General features: G+C 37.8%; 1 protein-coding gene across 5 annotated transcripts in view; it reads left to right on the forward strand.

Annotated features, from left to right (window-relative positions):
- Window positions 1-20,374, forward strand: part of tnnt2a (troponin T type 2a (cardiac)) — a 52,404-nt gene extending 32,030 nt beyond the window's left edge. For 3 of the 5 annotated variants that reach the window (XM_036591910.1, XM_036591911.1, XM_036591912.1), the window contains one exon: window positions 10,307-10,536. In XM_036591910.1, coding sequence (XP_036447803.1) covers window positions 10,307-10,340 — 34 coding nt within the window. In that variant the 3' untranslated portion in view covers window positions 10,341-10,536. Of the gene's footprint in view, window positions 1-10,306; window positions 10,537-19,963 lie in introns of those variants that run through there. The other 2 variants (XR_005008465.1, XR_005008466.1) reach the window with 2 other exon arrangements.
- Window positions 20,375-20,847: the final 473 nt, after the last annotated feature.

The raw sequence follows: 20,847 nt of genomic DNA on the forward strand, positions 1-20,847 counted from the left end.
AGTCAGAATGTGTGTGTGTGTGTGGGGGGGTAACTCCCTGTTAAGTTAGTGTTTATTTTGTACAGTTTTAGTGTGTATGTTAAGTTTATGTTTTAGTGTGAGAAATGCTCCCATAGATATTGGAAGTAGCTTTATGCAAAGTTTTGTTTTAGCACATGGGTGCCATTACAGCAGCAAAGAAACCAGGGGTCTTATTTATAAAACATACTTGAAGTTCTCAGCATTTGCACATGCAAGATTTAAAAAAAACAAGTGTACACTTGAGTATACATGTGCAACTTTGAAGTTCGACTGAGTCATTAATAAATCACAAAAGGTCATAGAAATGAGAACCCGTGAAAGAGCTTTCCAGTTCCACCCATCCTGAACTGATTTGCATATAAATGTTTCCAGCAATAAATACTCAAAATGAGAGAAAATAGTATCGCTCAGCATATTGCCTTTAACATTAATTAATGATTGATTAAATAAACATTAAAGAAAATCATTAAATTGGCTGTGTATCCAATAGTACAGCCTTATTTGCCTGTACAACTTTTTGAAAGAACCAAGACTAAAGTGTAATTAGGCTTTATATAAATTATTTGAATTGGCATGATTTGCAACAGAAAGATTAGACTTATATCTGTCATAAGCTTGTGTTCACAGATTGCTATCAGCTGTCTGCTGCTGTCTTATCAAATGAGAAAAAATACATTTAGCCAAAGTCAGATCCAGTGGTGGCACCACACCTCCAAAAGTGGTGGGGCAAAACATACTGTTTCAAAAAATAAAAAAATTAAAAAGCATCTGGCTGGCTGATGAAATGCACTTTGGCCACTAACCAAAATTGCCTTTTATATCATGCTAATGTCTTTATAAATCTTTTCAGAGGTGGATAACTAGTTACATTTACTTCATAAGTTCATGTACTTAAGTAAAATATTGATGGATTTTCAATCTCTTGAGTATTTTCAAATCATATTTCATTTACTTCCACTAAAGTAAGTAAAGGAATCTTTTTACTCAATAACATTTTTGCCATTCCTATTTAGTTACTAATTCCATTTTGTGATTGGTTACATCTCTGGCTTTGGAGCTTTGTATTTTAGACCACGAGATTCCCAAAAAGAGAAGAACAGAGCTGCACAATCTTCAGTTCCTATGCTGAAGTTCCACTGCAGTGCTAAGTACTTAAGTAGATTTTCGACCTGCTCCTTTCTTATTTCTACTCAATATATGCCCATTTTGAATTTGATGCCAATAACACGTTCCAAAAAAGTTGGGATAGGGTCATGTTTACCAATGTGCTGCATCACCTCTTCTTTTAACAACACTCTGTAAGCATTTGGGAACTGAGGAGGACCAACTGCTGTAGTTTTGAAAGTGAATTGTTTTCCCATTCTTGTTTGATATAGGATTTCAGCTGCTCAACAGTTCGGGGTCTCCTTTGTCATATTTTTCATTTCATAATGCGCCAAATGTTTCAGTGGGTGACAGGTCTGGACTGCAGGCAGGCCAGCTTAGCACATAGGACTCTTTTAATACTTGAGCAATGCTGTTGTAATACATGCAGAATGTGGTTTGGCATTGTCTTGATGAAATAAGCAGGGCCTTCCCTGAAAAAGACCCTATTTGGATGGTAGCATATGTTGCCAAAACAGGTGTCTATCATTCAGCATTAATGGTGCCTTTACAGATGTGCACATCACCCATACCATGCGCACTAATGCACCCCTATACCATCATGAGTACTGGCTTTTGAACTGTGCACTGATAACAAGCTGATTGGTCTTTAGCCCATAGGACACAGTGTCTGTGATTTCTAAAAAGAATTTCAAATTTTGATTTGTCAGCATGGCACTTTTCCAATTCCCCTCAGTCCATTTTAAATGTGCTCAGGCCCAGAGAAGGTGGCAGCATTCCTGTCTATATATGGTTTCTTCTTTGCATTTTAGAGTTTTAACCTGCATTTTGTAGATGCAGCAACAAACTGTTTTCACAGACAATGTTTTTCAGAAGTGTTCCTGAGCCCATGCAGCGATTTCCACTACAGAATCATGTCTGTTTTAATGCAGTGCCGCATGAGGACCCAAAGATCATGGTCAGCAAATATTGGTTTTTGGCCTTGTCTCTTGCATACAGCGATTTCTCCAGATTTTCTGAATTTTTTAATGTTATTATGTACTGCAGATGATGAAAAGCAAAAGTTCTTTGCTATTTTATGTTGAGAAATGTTATTCTTGAATTGTTGTACTATTTGCATGCACAGTCTTTCACAGAGTGCTGAACCCCTCCTCATCTTTACTTCTGAAAGACTCAGACTCTCTGGGATGCTTTTTTATACCCAGTCATGTTACTGACCTGTTGCCAATTAACCACTAGGTGTTTTTTTTAGCATTACACTAATTTACCAGCCTTTTGTTGCCCTGTCAGAAATTTTTTGAAATGTGTTGTTGGCACCAAATTCAAAACGGGCATATATTTTTCAAAAAAACAATACAATTTCTCACTTTCAACTTTTGATGTGTTGTCTTTGTTCTTTTTTCAATGAACTCCAGACTTTAAATTATATGCACATCATTGCATTTTTTTTTATTTACATTTTGCACCGCGTCCCAACTTTTTGGAAATGGGGTTGTAGACTAAATTACACATGTGGGTGTTTTTTTTATTGATCAGAAGTATTGCAGGGATGCTTATTAGTCTCACATTCACCACCAGGAAAACATAAAAACAGAAAATAAAGATGCCTATCATCTTTGTGAATATCAATTTAAGTATAACTGATCAGGTCGCAGATGCTTGGCCAAAAATATGGTCCATGTGCCAAAATCTAACGCATATCATTAGATTATTTCTTGTCTCTCGTTATTTACAGCAGCTCGCAATACTGAAAGCAATTGTGCATTTGTAAAGAGTGAAATTTTAAATGTGCAGGTAGTACAGTGAAAATGTGGAATAAACTGGAAAAAACATGTTGAATTTCCTTGTGAATTAGCATGATGTAGCTGTTTGGTGCTGCCTAAATTCAGGAGTAGTCGCATGTCAAAACTGAACTGAAAGAAAAAGTTGGACAGGTCTGCACCAATCAATGTCTAAAAGCGCGTCCCAGCTGAAATAGAGATTCTGATTGACTCTGCTGCTGAGATTTGTTCTGTTCATGTTGGTTAGCGCTTCTTGCCATTTAGGGAAAGCGGAGGTTTTTATGTGCGCTGCCTGAACTCAAAAAGTTAAGGAGTGTTGCCCCAGTACTTTGAAAAGTGGTGGGCCACTGTAATTCTGACAGCCCTGCCTAGATCCATAAGTAATAAATACAGAATAAGTTAATTGTTGCTATAGTAAACTTGACAGTCATGAGACCTTCTTTAATCTGTTGTGAAATTATTGCTCACCTCTTTCCTCAGTTGGGATTAAGGCTGGTTCATTGGTAGCGGTATGGGGAGGGCGCCTTCCCCACCTCCCTTTACATGAAATTCATTAAATATACGAAGTTCTGTCCTGCCCAAATGGTACTTGCTAGCAGTGAATTTCAAGTGAGGATTGCAGGTGTATCTGGCTTCCAAAAACAAAAAGAAAGACAGGAGAGAGAAAAGGGTGACAGTATATGACCCAGTTTTTCACAAAAATAGGTAGGTGTCGTCAGTGTGTGGTGGAAATTAACCTGCTAGCTTAGTCTATAGTAAGATAGGCTCTTTTCACTCCTCTAACATTAGTTACTTACTATCATCACAGAAAATTCTGCGTGTTTACATTTTGCTCCTCTTTTAGCCAACATTTAAGCAATGCAGGCAAACTTGCAGGCAGTACATGGGAATTAATTTTAGTTAAATTATCATATTACTAATTATTATATTATGTTATTATACTATTTGTTATTATTATTATTATGAAAAAAAGAAAAATAATTAATTCTTTTCACTGATGAGAATTTAAACACTATTTTTCCCACAATTCATTTTCAAAGTGCCTTACAAACTTTTGTGTTGTTGTGTTTTATGTTGTGTTTTTTTTTTTGTTTTTTTGGTAATAAACAAGCAGCATCATATTTGTGATTTTAGATTAGTAAGTGTCCATTTTACAGCTTTTGGTACATTGAGGAATTAGCATGTTAAAATTAGCTAAATTTGAAGCCTCTGGCTTTTTTTTAAATAATCAGCTGGCTATCAACTACAATGCCAAGCTAGGGTTAAATTACATTTTAACTGTAAAAGACAGCCTTTAGCATTTTTTTCTTATAGAGGGTATCACTGACACTATATCAGTGTTGCATTAAATAGTAAATCCATTGTATGCAGAATATTGCATACATGTCTGCAAAGTGTTATATTTTTCAAGTTTGGCAGATGTCTTTTCATAGGATCCTAAATTTTTGCTGGCACCCCTGAGCCCTGCTACAACAACGCATAGCCCTGGCAGTTCCTAGCCCCATGCTTCACAATACGTCCCTTCCAAAGAACCAAGTATAACTAGAGAACTAGGGAACTAAATTATGTAAAATTAGCATGCAAACATTTCTTTTTAAACTAAACAGAATACAAGCATACCCTGATGTTACAATATTTTGTTGTTTAGTGTTTTGGTGGTGTGTGAATACCACAGAGCCCTCTCATTCACAGGTTCCCCAAGTAGATGCCCCCACTCATGATTAGTTTAGGCATCAGGGTAACTAATCATGTGGCAGGGTCATTACTACTAATCATTACTACATTCACATATGACCATTTTAAGTATTTTTTTAAAACCAAAATGCTGTGGCGGACATAGCCAGGTGTGGCTGTTAAAACTTAAAAGTTGCTGCCATCACCTTTGTTTAACTGTGGAGGTCAAGTTAGAAGGAGATAATGTCTGGGGATGAAAACTGGCATTCAACCACTTCATTTAGGTCAAGCATAAAACTTTGCCACAGATATAACTAGACTGCCCCCTGAAAGAAATCATCTATGTAGAAAGATCACATTTAAATCTACACACAGTGAAATAATCCCACTTCAAACTTAAACCCACGCAAGTGTACTTCCTACAACCTTCATTAAATTCCATGCCAGCCCTGCATCTAAGTTAAGAGGGTTCGCCATGCTTCGCTTTGAGCAGGTCTGTACTCCCTTCTTCCCGCCCCCTCAGTATACTACACTAGCAAACATGCCAACTGATCTTCAGATTGACTGAAATTATGTAGCCACTTTCGTAAACTATGACATTGTTCCCAGTTAGTAATGTCTAAATAAAGCAGTGAAATGGACCACTGCCAGCTGTTCCTTTTTTGTTGTTGCATAATTCCTCTTTGTCTTGACAAAGCTCTGCTTGCATAAGTCCAACTTTTGCAAGTCCATTAACTTTGTGGGAAAGGATAGTCCCAATGCCCACTCACATCAATGTCCAAAACAAATGTCTGTCCTGGAAAAGTGATAATAGGAGCATTCACCAACTTCACAATTTCTTTTCTTTACACTTTCTGAAAAGCAGCTTGACACTCCTTAGTCCACTTTCTCTGTCAACTTGTGCAGTGGGCATGCCAGTTCTGCAAACTCTGGAACAAAGCAGTGACAATAAGAAGCTAATCCAACACAACTCCATATCTGTCATTCGTTGACTGGCTCTGACCATGCATGCACTGCTTCTGCCTTCAATAGCCACGCCTTCTACAGAAATGTCAGAGAAACTGCATTTGATCTACAAACAATTGCCACTTAGCAGGTTTCACTTTCAAATTAGTTTCTGCAACACTTCCTCTAGCTGCAAGATGTTAATCAACAGTCCTTCCAAAAATAATATCGTCAAGGTATACTAAACAAGTGACCCTATGCTAGTCTGTCAAGAATTACATCAAATGTTGAAAAGTAGTTGGTGAGTTACAGAGTCTGAATGGAAGAACATGAAGATGGAATAACCTCTGCCGTGTAACAAAAACAGTCTTTTTTCTGTGTTTTGGATTGATTGGCACTTGCCAGTAACCAAGTCCAATATCCATTCGGCTGCAGCCAGGGCATCCAGAGTATCATTTATCCATGGCATCAACATCTTTAATCGTGTCTTCCTTTTTTCACCTATAGTCTACACAAAATCTCTGCCCACCATCTTTTTTTCTGACCAACACTACCAGGGCTGCCCATGGCCTCTGAGACATCGAAATGATGTTATACCTTGTCATCTTCCCCACATGCAAAGAAACTTCACCTTGAAGATGGACTGGGACATGCCGGGGACACAAGAATAGGTTGAGCCAAGCCATTATCAATCCGGTCATGAAACATAGTAGTTTCGCCCAAATCATGGTCGCCCCTACTAAAAACTGCAAGATTTTTGTGGAGTAGCTCTTCTACAACCCTGAACTGTGTTTGTGTATGGCCCCTATTAGGCACACCCAACTGTTGTAATAAATTGGATACCTGCCTCTGCTGCTCATCAGCTACATCTGTAGAAGAGGTTCTAATTACTACACTCTTAAAAAGAGTGTTCAAGGGTTCTTTAGTAAAGAAAATGGTTCTGTATAGAACCATGACCACTCAAAGAACTCTTGCACAATTTAAGGATTCTTTGCATCCTGAAAGATTCTTCAGATTGATGAAGTGTGTGCTATAAATGGTTCTATATAAAACCTTTTTGAAAAGGGCTCTATATAGCACCAAAAGGGGTTCTGCTTTTGTTACAATCTTGACCTGGTAACAATAGCACTTTTTTGGTGCTATATAGAATCATCCACAGCACATTCTCCATCAGTCCAAAGAACCATGCATAGAACCCTTTAATCATGCAAAGGGTTCTTTGAGTGAACAATTTTCTTTAATAAAGAACCATCTTAAGAGAGTATGAGAGCATCATACAAAGTTCACCCACCTTAGTTCCCTTACACAACACCTGGTGTTCAACTGTAAGGTTAATAAGCCTCAAATACCATCTTTTACAGTAGTAAGGACCCAATCCACCAACACATTGCAGCTTTCAGACAGTGTAACAGATAGCTCAACTAAGCCCTCAATTTTAGTCTCTAACAACTCTTCTACTTTCTCTAAAACTAGAAGCTCCATACAGCACATATAACATTGTTCTGAGTTATCACATTTCTCGTCATCCCGCCTGTAGAGAAGCACATCAAGCGAAATTATTTGCCCATTAGCTTGCACCTATTTTGTGATGAATCCCTCTCCTTTTTATAATTTCTCATAAAATCCATAAGAAAGGAGGCCTGCCTAGCTAAGATCATGAAGAACCAAAAAATAATATCCACCACCAAATCTCCAAAGTTACGGACCCCTAGCCACTGGCCTTCTACTTTCAACTGTTCCCCATTAACTGCAGAAATTCTGGTTGAACATGACTAATTCTTCCAGCCTTGCGCCACACTACTGCCAAACTTTAAAATCTATTAAACTAACTTGGGTGCCAGTATCTAAAAAAAAGAGATATTTTCATGATATTTATTCCTCCTTCTAAATAAATACAATTACCTGACTAACCAACTGGAACTACCACTTTGGGTTGTTTACTAAAAGTAACACAGGCAGACAAATGACCCCTATTGGCTGCCCGTTCTAGTTTCCTGACCAAAATGGGTAGTTACACCTCACATGTCAATCACACCCACATTCCCAACACATCTGGGTTTACCTCATCAGCCCTTATGACTTACTTCTCCATTATAATTAGGTCTCCTTGCAGTATCACTTTGTCTAATGGGCCACCTAAAGTAGTATGAGGATGACCAATAGCCTATTTCAGCTCCTGAGCTTCCTCCTTTAAGGACTGAACCATTGCCATCATATCATGCTCCTTGGACTTCCTATTCAGTGTCCCCTTACCTAGCTCCACACCTCAGGCAAAAGTCACACACCTGCTTCTCAAAATTCCTAATATGCTCCAACTCCACTGCTAAATTAATTGCCCCTTCCAAATTAGATGGTTTGCACTACACAGCACTGCGAAGATCCCCATCCCCAACATGCATAATAAACTTATGTAACGCTAATTTATCCTATGTAATCACATCCAAATTTGAATATGCCTCCTCAGTTAACCTGTGCACTGAATTCCCAAAATCATACACTAATTCTTTATACTGTCTATTTGAAAAGTCAGTCTTATTCCATTCTGAGCTTCCAGCCTTAGTCAAATAGCTCCTCATTGCTGACTTTGGTCCCACAAAAGTTGCACAGGAGACCACAATAAATTTGACATGCCTTATGTGATAAAAGCAAAGTCATAAACTTTAATTTCTCACACTCACCCCAACCATTTATTTCTACTCCTGCCTCAAACTGTTCTAGTCAGTTAGTCCACTCATGACCTTAACTCATAAAAACCTCTGGCATAAAAACTGGATGCCGCACAGGAGTCTCTAAAACAGGCCTAATATCAGCCTGAACACATGTGTTGTGCTCCTCAGACATATTTGACACCCTCCAAAGCAAAAATCAAGAAATTCACAATCTCAGCTAAGTGCAGCCGTTTACTTGGTTCAAGACTTAAAAGTTGTTGCCACCACCTTTGGTTAAACTGGGGAGGTCTGGTAGAGAGAGACAATGTCTGAGGATGAAAACTGGTGTTCATCCTCTTTATTTAGGTCAAGTATAAACTTGATAAAAACACATATAGCTAGACAGCCCACTGAAAGAAATCACCCATCTAGAATGATAACATCACATTTAAATCTACACATGATAAAATAATCCCACTTCAGACTTAAACTCACACAAGTGTACTTCCTACAACCTTAAATTCATTGCACAGCTTGAATAACATTGCAATTTCCTCATATTAGCCACACGAATTAACTACTCCATAGGGCTAAAGAGCTTAACAAGGTCTATGAAGGTCTATGCTCTCTGTGTTTGGTCAGCTTCCAAAGTAAAAACAGCCATAGAAATTCACCATTTTTTTTAATAAACATAGATGTTTTAGTGTCTAGTGCTTGTCTAGTGCTTGTCCTTTAAAGTTTAAAGTAGATATTTATTCAGCTCGTTTTGATGTCATGTGAAAGGAGTCCATTAATCTTAAGATAAATAATGCGAATGACCAGATTTGGGTAGTAAATCTGATTTGGGCCACTTTTACCTGTAGTCTGAATGTAGCCTTAATAAGTTACTCAGTGCTTACATTTACACTTCTACTTAGGTTGTGTGTACTTGTTATGACCCTATGTTTTTATCTCAGGCACTGTGGGATCAGTAACATGTGGCATTAAATGACTGAACTGGTAATGGTTTAAAAGCTAGAGGAACAGGCCAAGAGAGCTTTTGAAGCCATTTTATTAAAACCAACCACAACAAAATGGTGTGCAATGATACCTAGTACCACACTGCAAGAGTCAAACTGTGGATGGCACTAAAGAAAAGAACAACACAAGACCTAACCACGCTTTCCTACTCTGAAACAAAAGTGCTTAGCTAACCTAAAAAAAGAAAACAAAGGCTAACTACTCTATAATTCCATGGCCAGTAATCAAAAGTACATGTGGCAGTGCCCACCTTCTGACCTCAGGAACTAGATAGAGTAGACATCTACACGGTGAGAATGTATAGGTGTGCTTTTGGCTTTTGATTGGTCAGTGGTCCTCATCACCTGACTGATGGCAATGCTGGTACACCTGTGAGGGGAGAGGGACAGACACAAAACTCCAAATACGTGCTTACATGTAACAGTAGTACTTTGACTCCAGACATTATTTCAGTGAAGTAACTATACTTTTATCTGAGTATGAGTTACCCTACCCACCTCGAACTGTCAATACATTCATTTAAAATAATTCTCTTTTTTGTGGCTTTCATAACATGTACTCTGAACTGCCCAAGGTGTAGAAATTTGTGAGTGGCCTAATTAACGAGAGGCATCCCACCAAACAAATTTCTAACCATGCACTTGTTAGGAACCTGAGTGTTAGTAGCCAGTAACCTCATATGACAAGCCTCAAATGTGATTTTTTTTCTTTTTTGAGTTTGGCATTGACATTTTAAGTGAGTGCTAAACAATATCCAATGGAAAAAGGGTTGGAACTGCCATATATACTGTCGCACTGTATGTATACAGTCACATGTTGGGCAATGGATTATAGAATTCAAGAAAGATGACTGAAGGGGCCATAATTATTGACCCTCCACTATGAAGGTTATTTAATAGTAAACACAGTACAAGTCCAAGAGTGACTGATTTATTATACATTTCTTTGGCTTATGCATAGGTTTAATTTTGTCCTGAAAATCATCATGTGGGTTGAGTTTCTGATTCTTATTCTTCTCTTTGTATTTTTCTGCTTTAAGTGTTTCACAGAAACACAGCATAATGTTCCTCTTTATAGTAAACAGAGATGTAAAATGCATTTTCTTTTTTGTAGGTCAAAGAGAACCAAAAGAGGCCTCAGAAAGTGAATGCCCAGAGGAGTATATAACCATATAATTACACAGCTATTCAGCCAAGTCATCACAGTACGTTGGTTTGATCACAAGGAGATTAATTTATTTTTGTGGGATTTGAAACAAACATTTTCTGTTTTTGTTGACAGCAATGCCAGAAATCTTGTAAAATGATTACATTGAAAAAATACAGCATAAAGTGATGTAAAAACTCAGTATAGTGTATTTGTTGTTTGCTTTCACAAGGCATGACAGTCACTTTACTGAATGATGAACAGGCTCGTGCACAAACATTTTCTAAGGCAAGAGCTCGTAAGGAGAAAGGGTAACATGAACATCAGTCAAATTAATTTACAACATATTGAAATCACTCTTATCAAGTGAGACAGTGTAATCATGTTTCAGATAAAACCAAACATAGAGTTGTGTTTTTCCAAAGGCAGCCAAAAACACTCACATTACTATCTATGCAAGAATCTGAACCTAGTTGCCAGAGTGGAAAGCCAGACTGGTCTACTGAATACTGTAGTATTTTAGCAGTTTTCCCATTTGTACGCTAATGTGCATATTGATTCACACTGCCAAATATGAAGATGTGCATTAGCCTTTTAAGGTTTCGATCAAAACAAACACATGAGAGACACCAGTCAGCACAGTGTGGTGTGATGCTCCCAGACTTCTCTGAGGATACCTGTATCTGTGATTAGAAATGGAGAATATAATCCATTATATTTTAGAGACTGCATGCTGTTGTGTATTTCACTACTGTTAGAAGTGTTGGAATACACTACATCAATTAATAGTTCAGCAGGAGCCTTATCAGACTCAGCTATTGAGCAGTTAATGTTGAATTGATCAGTAATTTATGAGTAGTTATTCTAAGAAACCATAGTTACTAAGTAATTCTCTATGAGACTCAGTAGTTATTGTTTAGTTAATAGTAAACTACCCTAATCATTAGTTCACTATTACCTACTGAGTAGTTAACTAGTAGTCCTTGGTAGTTAAGAGTAGTTACTTAAGTGTTGATGCAGCACTACTCATTCGTTCCTGCTTAGTTCCTGATCAGTTACTTATTAACTACGAAACAGTATTGTCACGTGTTGTGAAAGGATATTTGAAGAAAAATGTTATGATAATGAGAAAGAAAGTGAACTTTACAATTAGTGGTGAAGATGTAGAAGTGAAAGTGAAAACAGTTTTTGTCTACTTACTAGATGCTTTGTTGTTAATAATTGATCCAAGTAGGCAAAAACTTTCACTTTCACTTCTACATCTTCACCACTAATTGTAAAGTTCACTTTACAATTAGTTCTATTAGTACTATTATTAGTTTTCTTCTAAGGAGAAAGGGAAAAAGGTATGTGCACATTAAAATGATTATTGTATTCTAAATTGAATGTGCATTGATGCTAAAGCATGCCTCATCTAACAGTTATAAAATGTATTTTATATAAGGCTTTTGATGCACCCTCACTCACTGTTGGCCTTATTAGATGATGGGCAACATGGTCTTTCTTTTTTTGTATTTTTAATGGAGTGACGCTCCAGCGAATCTGCATCTCCTGGTGAAGGTAAGAGATTTCTTTTAGAAGTTCCTTGTTTTACATCATCCATGCTTAATAATATAGTCCTGGTTGTACTTGCACAATTTAATATTTCCTGTAGGTGGCCTTGGTTTGGTTAGTTAATATATAATAGCTATTGCAGTGCTAGGTAGATAAGCTATCTGGCTTGTCTAATGGTAAGCCTGAGTACTCATTTAATGCCCTTTTTTCACTGTTAAAATTTAGCTTGGAACAATTTCTTCAATATCATTTCCATCGAACATTTTTTCATACACTTAAAGTAACAATTAATCAGTAAAGCAGTAAAGATACAGTACTGGATTTTGTAAATAAAGCTGACCTTGAACAAAACTGGGAATAACATGAAGTACAGTAAATACAAAATATAATCTTGTATGGGTATTGGCAAATTTCACCTAACCTTGTTGGCCTAATTCTGTCAAATCAAATCAAATCAAATCAAATTTATTTGTATAGCGCTTTTTACAACTGATGTTGTCACAAAGCAGCTTCACAGAAATCCATTAAAGACAAAGTTTTAACATGAAATGTAAATCCTCCAAGTGAGCAAGCCAGGGGCGACAGTGGCAAGGAAAAACTCCCTCAGAGCTGAGGAAGAAACCTTGGGAGGAACCAAGGCTCACATGGGGGGACCCATCCTCCTCTGGTCAAACTACCTACAAAATTATTATACTCCTGATATTAATAGTAGTAGTAGTAGTAGTAGTAGTTAGGAGTCCATGAAAAACTTCAGTGTAGAATGGGAGTGTGCAGCTAGTCCAAGTCAAGTGGCGGTAGCTGGGCAAGTGGCGGCGACTGGGGCGTGGGCAACTGGTCTGAAGCGGATAGCAGGAGAGCTCCACAGACAATCATCCATCAGTGTCCGTCCGGCAGGTGGGCAGTCGTTTACTCGGAAAAAGGAAGGGAGATGGAATTAGTTTTATTTCGTTTGAGTGTATGTAAAACAGAGAACGTGAACATTTCCAGAGTGTGGCTAATGACTCCGGTAAATCTGACTATAACAGCTTAACTAAAAGGAGAGAACCAAAAGGGCACACAGACACGGGAGCACCCTGAAACAATCTGGCATCCCTCCACTCCACCGTCCACAAACCTGAGTGATCGCGTGCGAGCGGTGGGACAACAGCACCAGCGTCTCAGTTTACTATAATTCCCTGCGTCCATGGACCCCTGGATCTGCTGCCTTTATCTAAGGGGGAACATTAACTACCAAAAGCTAAACTAAACAAGTGAGTTTTCAGCCTAGATTTGAAGATTGCGACTGAGTCTGAGTCCCGAACATTTTCTGGAAGATCATTCCAGAGTTTGGGGGCTTTATAAGAAAAGGCTCTTCCCCCAGCTGAAACCTTCTGAATTTTGGGAACTGTTAAAAAGCCAGCACTCTGTGATCTGAGTAATCGTGGTGGCTCATAATGGGAAATGTCACCTTTTTGTTTGCAGAGACAACATTCTTCTAAGGAGAAAGGGAAAAAAGTATGTGCACATTAAAATGATTATTGTATTCTAAACTGAATGTGCATTGATGCTAAAGCATGCCTCATCTAACATTTATAAAATGTATTTTATATAAGGCTTTTGATGCACCCTCACTCACTGTTGGCCTTATTAGATGATGGGCAGTGGATGGATGATATTATACTAGACATTAAATTGAGGTAATTGTGCATATACACAGTTGCAATCGAAATTTTTCCACTCTCATTGCAATGTATGTTTATTAACAAAATTTACAAACTTTCATCTGTTTGCAATAAACAAATCAAACAAGAACGATTTAAATAGCTCAACACAACAATATAACAAGTGGTCTCTCCAAATTCAACACAAAATACCAGTTTTAATAACTACTGCAGTCTCAGAATTATTCAACCCATTCATGACAAGTGTCTTTAATACTTAGTAGAGCACCTTTTGCTGTTATGACCTGCTGCAGACGTGATGCATAGCCAGACACCAACTTCTGGCAGCATTCCTGAGGAATCTTAGCCCATTCCTCATGGGCAATGGCCTCCAGTTCACTAATATTCTTGGGTTTGGGTGCTGCAACTGCCTTCTTCAAATACCACCAAAGATTTTGTATGGAGTTCAAGTCAGGCGACTGTGACGGCCACTCCAGAGTCTTACAGGACTTCTTCAGAAACAAACTTTAGTGGATTTTGAAGTATGCTTCAGATCATTGTTCAGTTTGAAGAGCCAATGATGCCCAAGCTTCAACTTCCTCACAGAGGGCATGACATTTTCTCCTAGGATTTCCTGATACTTTATCGAATCCATCTTTCAGCTTTCTTGCATCTCCACACGCTGCAGGTTTCCAGTGCCAGAGGAAGCAAAGCAGCCCCAGAGCATCATTGAGTCACCACTATGCTTCACCAGAATGTACTTTTCAGTGTATTCTTAATTCTTCCTCCTCCAGAGATACTGCTGAACCATAGGCCTGAAAAGTTCCAGTTTTGTTTCATCGATCCACAGAAAAGAATCCCAAAACATCTGTGGCTTATTTGTATGGTTATTGGAGCCCATTTTTCTTGTGCTTTTGGATCAGTAGAGGTGTATCTAGGAATTTGGGCATGGAGACCTTCAGCGTGTAGTATGCACCTTACGGTGCAAACTGAAACTTCAGTGCATGCGTATTTGACATGTTTTATCTCAAGCACACCTGATGCAACTAATGAAGCCCTTGATTAGTTGCAATAGGTGTGCTTGAGACAACACCAGATTTGCAAATGTGTGCTCTTATGAGGGATTCTATTCGAGGGTTTGAATAATTCTGACTGCAGTCATTAAAACTGACATTTTGTGGAGAAACAACTTGTTATATCAGTTGTGTTGAGCTATTTAAATTGTTCTTTTTTAAACAATTTAATCAGCTGAAAGTGTGTAAATTTTGCTAATAAACCTAATTTGCAACGGGGGTTGTAGAATTTAAATTGCAACTACACACACACATGTATATATATATATATATATATATATATATATATATATATATATATATATATATATATCCATCCATCCATCCATCCATCATCATCTAAACCGCTTATCCTTCTGGGTTGCGGTGGGGTGCTGGAGCCTATCCCAGCTGTCATTGGGCGGAAGGCAGGATACACCCTGGACGGGTCGCCAGTCCATCGCAGGGCTATATATATGTATATATATATATATATATATATATATATATGGCCAAACCGAGTTACATGATGCAAATCAGCCCACCCCAAATTGTTTCTGTTGCTACTCACACACAAACACACATACACAGCATTACCTTTGTAAAAATTACATTCTTCTAAAATCTGCACATTTTTCTGTTGTTCATTTTTTTTCTCTAATTTATTATTTATATGCTACACTGAGATATCCACAGTGGCTAGTGACTCATGACAGTCAATAAGCTATAAACTAATGTTGTAAGTACGATAAGGTCAGTTTCATTCAGGTTTCATTCTTCTTTTTCATTCCCGCTGCCACATTTAGTTTTTTGCAGTTCTTGCCTCTATTGTCCATCTTCACGTGAGTGACGTCTAAAAACTGCTACATCAGTAATGGAAAAGAAGTAATGAACTCTTCCTCGAATTTCTGTTCCACATTAATAGTGCAGCAGTTACATACTAGGCATCTGAATCTAACTCCTACATCAATTAAGGTCATAGCAGTACATTTAATAATCACAGCTGTAGAAAAGTAGATTTATGTAGTTTTGGAACAGAAACACTTGAGGTGGGGTCTATTTTAACCCCTAAATTACTACAGATGAACACTGGGATGTAACTTTTGTAGTTTGTCTTAACATTCTTGTGCTTATGTGTGTGAGTTTATTCATTTGCTCACAGTAACCAGCCCACTAGGAATTCTCCCCCACTTTCCCAATAGTAGAGGGACAAAGGTCCCTAAAAGTTGATAGAACTCTCCCCCAGGTAGAACAAAGCACAAACATGTTTGTATATAACTTTGATATCTCTTGTTTGTGAAATGGATAGTTGTATAAAAATATATAATACAAAAGTTGTGTAATTCATTTATATTTGGACGCTCCTCAAAATGAGAAAATGTGCAAATTCAGGCCTGGCTTAAAGGAAGACTGTCTGCATCCTTTATATTTCAGGGAGTTAAAATCAGAATATGGCCAACTTTAGATTGACCATGCACAACATGTACTCTATGTCACAAAGAAAAGATAATATCAATATCTTTGTCCGTTTTTTAAATTCAGGTCCTTAAACATACATATTCCATAGACATTTTTGACTTAAAAATTCTATATCAAACCTGTAATGCATTTTTTTGTGCTGTTCACATAATAATGATTCCAGACACCAAAACATGTTATTATTTTGTACTAGGCCTTATTTTCTGATCATAACAACAAATTAATATTTAAAGATTTTGGATTATACATTTCATCCTCACACATTACCAGCCCTTAATTCCTTCTCAAAGCAAACCTGGACTGACCCAGAAAAATACCATAGGGCTGTATTAGTTGAAATGACAGACACAAAATCTAGATCAATATAAATACTCAATACAGAGATTTAGAATATAAAATAATAGTTCTTTATCATTTAATATATACTGATTAAAAAATAATAAAATAAGGAAATACGAAAATCTAAATGTGATATGCCAATAAGAAAATTATTTCAGCATGAAACAACAGCACAGCTGTTTCTTTTTTTGTAGTCATTATATATCTGTCATTTAATTTGTAAAAGTGTTAACCCTTGTGTGGTCTTCATATTTTTGCTACTCAGCCAATGTTTGCGGGTCTGGTGGACACACAGCGTTATTAGGTTTTTAAATCAATGCAGCCATAACCATTTATGTGAAAATACCAGAGGTTTACTTTATCCCAATTACAAGCAATAAAGACAGCATATATGGTTAATATTTACCTGTCCTTCTGTCCATCTTGGGTCCACACACTTCACAGCTCTTTCTTTTTGTTGCTACTGGCCACAACCTAGAATGATGAAAATACTTTGATCAGGATTTTTTTCTCACATCTTCCTTTCTCTCTCTGTCTTTCTCTCTCTCTCTCTCTCTCTCTCTCTCTCTCTCTCTCTCTCTCTCTCTCTTTCTCTTACACACACACACACACACACACACATTATAGTTGGCCATGGTAAGAAAGTCAGACATAAAGTGTGCAACAGCATCTCAAAATTACTTCAGTTTCTGCAGATGGTTGTTCTGTGGGTCAGGCTGAAGGGACACCTCCTGAATCCTGCTCAGGATGGCTGCAGAAGCTGGGCTTCTTGGAATGTGTTGTGTTCTCTGGATTTGAGGTTTCACCAGCAAGCCATATAGGAGGTGGACAGGGTGAAGGGACATAGCACCTTCACACTTTTTTATTACCTGCAGGTCGAGTGGACTCAAACACCTCATGTAATATAAATGCGTAGGGGGGGGTGTACAGTGTGAAGTAATTGAAAATGTATTCGTTTATATGTTCCTCACAGAAAATTAAAAGAAGTTTGAGGTTGAAATAATAATAAATCACATCATTTTTCTTTTGGTAAACATTGAAAATGGGTCCCACAGACCTGATCACCACACACGGGTTAAACCATTTAACATTATGATCACTCACAAATCAGGTGAATAATGTGGATTATCTTATAACAATAGTGCATGTCAATGTCTGGTATATATTAGTTGGTAATCGAACAGTCAGTTCTTACAGTCATGATGTTGGATGTGTGAGAAATGGCCTGGCAGCAGACCTGAGTGATTTTGACAAGGGCCAAATTAATACGGCCAAATGACTGGGTTGGAGCTTTTCCGAAATGGCAAAGCTTGTGTGGTGCTATTGACAGTGGCCTGAGGAGAGACAAACCGCAAACTGGCGATAGGGTGTTGGAGGCACAAGGCTCATCGATGCCCAAGGGCAACAAAGTCTATCCCGTTTGGTCCAAACTGACAGAAGGGCTAATAAGTTACCGAAATTTTTTTAATGATAGTCACTCAAGGAATGTGCCACAACACACATCACATTCATCTCACCCTGCTGCATATGAGGACAGAGTGCATAGACCAGACAGAGTGCCCCTGCTGAACCCTCCCTGTCCACCATCAAAACCTCCTACAATGGACACGAGAACATCAGAACTGGATGCAATAATGAAATAGGTCACCATCTCTGATGACACTCATTTTCTTTTACATCACGTGGACAGCCAGGTAGCTGTGTGTAGCCTATCTATCTGGTGAGGTGATGGCACTGGGACATACCGTGTGGAGGAAGTGTGATGCTCTGGGCATTGTTCTGCTGGGAAACCCTGATGTCAGGTGCTATATATCTAAACATTGTTGCGGACCAGGTTCACCCCTTAATGGTGATGGTACTCCCAGGTGGCAGTGGCCTCTTTCAGCAGGATAATGCACTCTGCCACACCTCACACATCGTTTGGCAACAGTTTGAGGAGCATGATGAAGACTTCAAGGTGTTTCCCTGGCCAAAAGATTTCCCAGATCTCAATCTGGAGGTATAGCAAAGTCAGAGGTACAGCAGAGACCATTGCTAAGTGTGGGTCTCCTAGACAGATGCTTTTTTTGTTGAATGATTTTTTAATAAATGCAATTTCTTTAATTTGCTCACAAATGTTCAACAACATATTAACCTTTGTCACAGAAATTAACCCTTTACCTGATGCCTTTATATATTTAACTTCTAATCTCTTACACTTCTGGCCTGATCAGACTTTAATTAAGCACATCTGCTTCATAGATATGGACAACCATCTAACAGGCTTTGGTCTAGGACTGTTCATATATGATCCAATGAAAAACCTACTGAACTTTGCTGTGATCGGACTGATTAAGACATTTTCTTTGATTGTCATGAGAGAAACTATAACTTAATTATTGCATCAATTTACTGACAATACATACTTTTATGTAGCCTCCATAATATCAGTAAAACAACAGAATAGTTTCTGAATAATAAACAATAGATTATTAATAAGACAGAATGTGTGATCAGGGAGAAGTTTGTTATTATTATTAATAGTGATGTTATTATTATTTTTTTTTTTGCATGAGTGTGGCGTGTGCCTGTCCCCTGGGCCCTGATGACGACTGCTGGAGCCTGTCACACAAGCCCTCATGCACCTGCACCTAGCTGGCTGGCGGGTGCTGCAGGCTTAATAAACTTTTAATAATGCCTATTAAGGCCTAATAAACATTCACATTAAGATATTTTATACATCCATTTAACAAACTAAAGATATCAAAGTTATATACAAACATGTTTGTGCTTTGTTCTACCTTTGGGAGACTTCTATCAACTTTTAAGGGCCTTTGTCCCTCTACTATCTGGAAAGTGGGGGAGAATTCCTAGTGGGCCAGTTACTATGAGCTAATGAATAAATTCAAACATGTAAGCACAAGAACGTTAAGACAAACTACAAAAGTTACATCCATGTATTCATCTGTAATAATTTAGGGGTTAAAATAGCCCCCCCACTTGGGGCGGGCTGATTTGCATCATGTAACTCATGTAAAACAAGTCCCAATCCAGCCCTGTTTATATACATAAATGTATACACTATATACACACAGTTACCTCATTTTCATCCGGCCACTGCCCATCATCTAATAAATCATCAGTTAAATAACTTTGTTAGTTTAAATGTATGAAAAAATGTTGGATGGAAATGGAATTGAAGAAATTGTGCAAGCTAAATTTTAACAGTGAAAAAAGGGCATTAAATGAGTACTCAGGCTTACCATTAGGCTAGCCAGATAGGTTATCTACCTAGCATTGCAATAGCTATCAGACACTAACTAACCAAACTAGGCTACCTACAGCAAATATTTAACTGTAAAACCAGGACTATATTATTAAGCATGGATGATGTAAAACAAGGAACTTCTAAAAAAAAATCTCTTACCTTCACCAGGAGATGCAGATTCACTGGAGCTTCACTCCTCCATTGTGGTTAAAAATAGAAAAAAAGAAAGACCTGGTCACTGTGATGATGGCATAGTATGAACTTTGTGATTGGTTGAACAAATTCAATTTAAGCACCTCCCCTGTTGACCCAGGGCCACGTCTCTCTCTGCAATATCAGGACAACGAGCGATTAGATGGATGGAGACAATCAGAGGAATCATAAGCCAACCCTTAAGAAGCCCAGAGACCCAAACAGAAAGATATTCTACAGAAACACTATCCATATGACCAGCATATCCACATTCAAAACATAGCATATGCTGGTGTTGCTGGTGATCAGCCTAATAACTTGCAGTGAGTCAAAAAAAGGTCAAAAAGATTTTGAGCTTGTAAAACAATATTCACAAATGTACTGAAATTTGCAGTTGTGTATGCAAATATGAAACCAAAAAATAATAATAATTCAGATTCACAAATGCATGAAAATATTTTTAATATGTAGAAAGAATTGTTGAAAGTGGAAAAAAGTTTGGCATTTGTAAACAAAATGTTGTGAATTTGTGAATCAGTACTACTCAAATGGTTTATTTTGTGCCAGACAATAAAATCACATTAAATGTTTGAAGTTCTAAGTGTGGCAGTGGGAGTTTTTCAATGTGGTAGTACTAATGTATGAACACGTCTCCATTTCTGTTTGTCTGAAGCTCTTTTTACAACTGCGGATTTTTGACCGTTTTGCTGGCCAATTGATGGACCAATAGAAAAGCTTTAACTGGTCCAATCAGAAAGCGAGTTTGATTTATCTAATTACAACCCTGATTATTTGCTGTCACTCACAGCTTTGGAAAACTGTTGGTACCCGCCTCTAATGGCGCTTCGATGCAGTGCCAGGTGAGTCGATAATGTTAGTTAATTCTGAGAAGGTTAAATACATTTTCAGACAAAATTCTGTTATAAAGTAAACATAACATTCAGGCTTTGGATAATAGTTGATTGTATTAACTTATATGTGTTTTCAATTCGACTGCCATGCTAG

The sequence above is a fragment of the Colossoma macropomum genome, unplaced genomic scaffold (genome assembly GCF_904425465.1).
Source record: "Colossoma macropomum unplaced genomic scaffold, Colossoma_macropomum, whole genome shotgun sequence".
NCBI classification, from domain to species: Eukaryota; Metazoa; Chordata; class Actinopteri; order Characiformes; family Serrasalmidae; genus Colossoma; species Colossoma macropomum.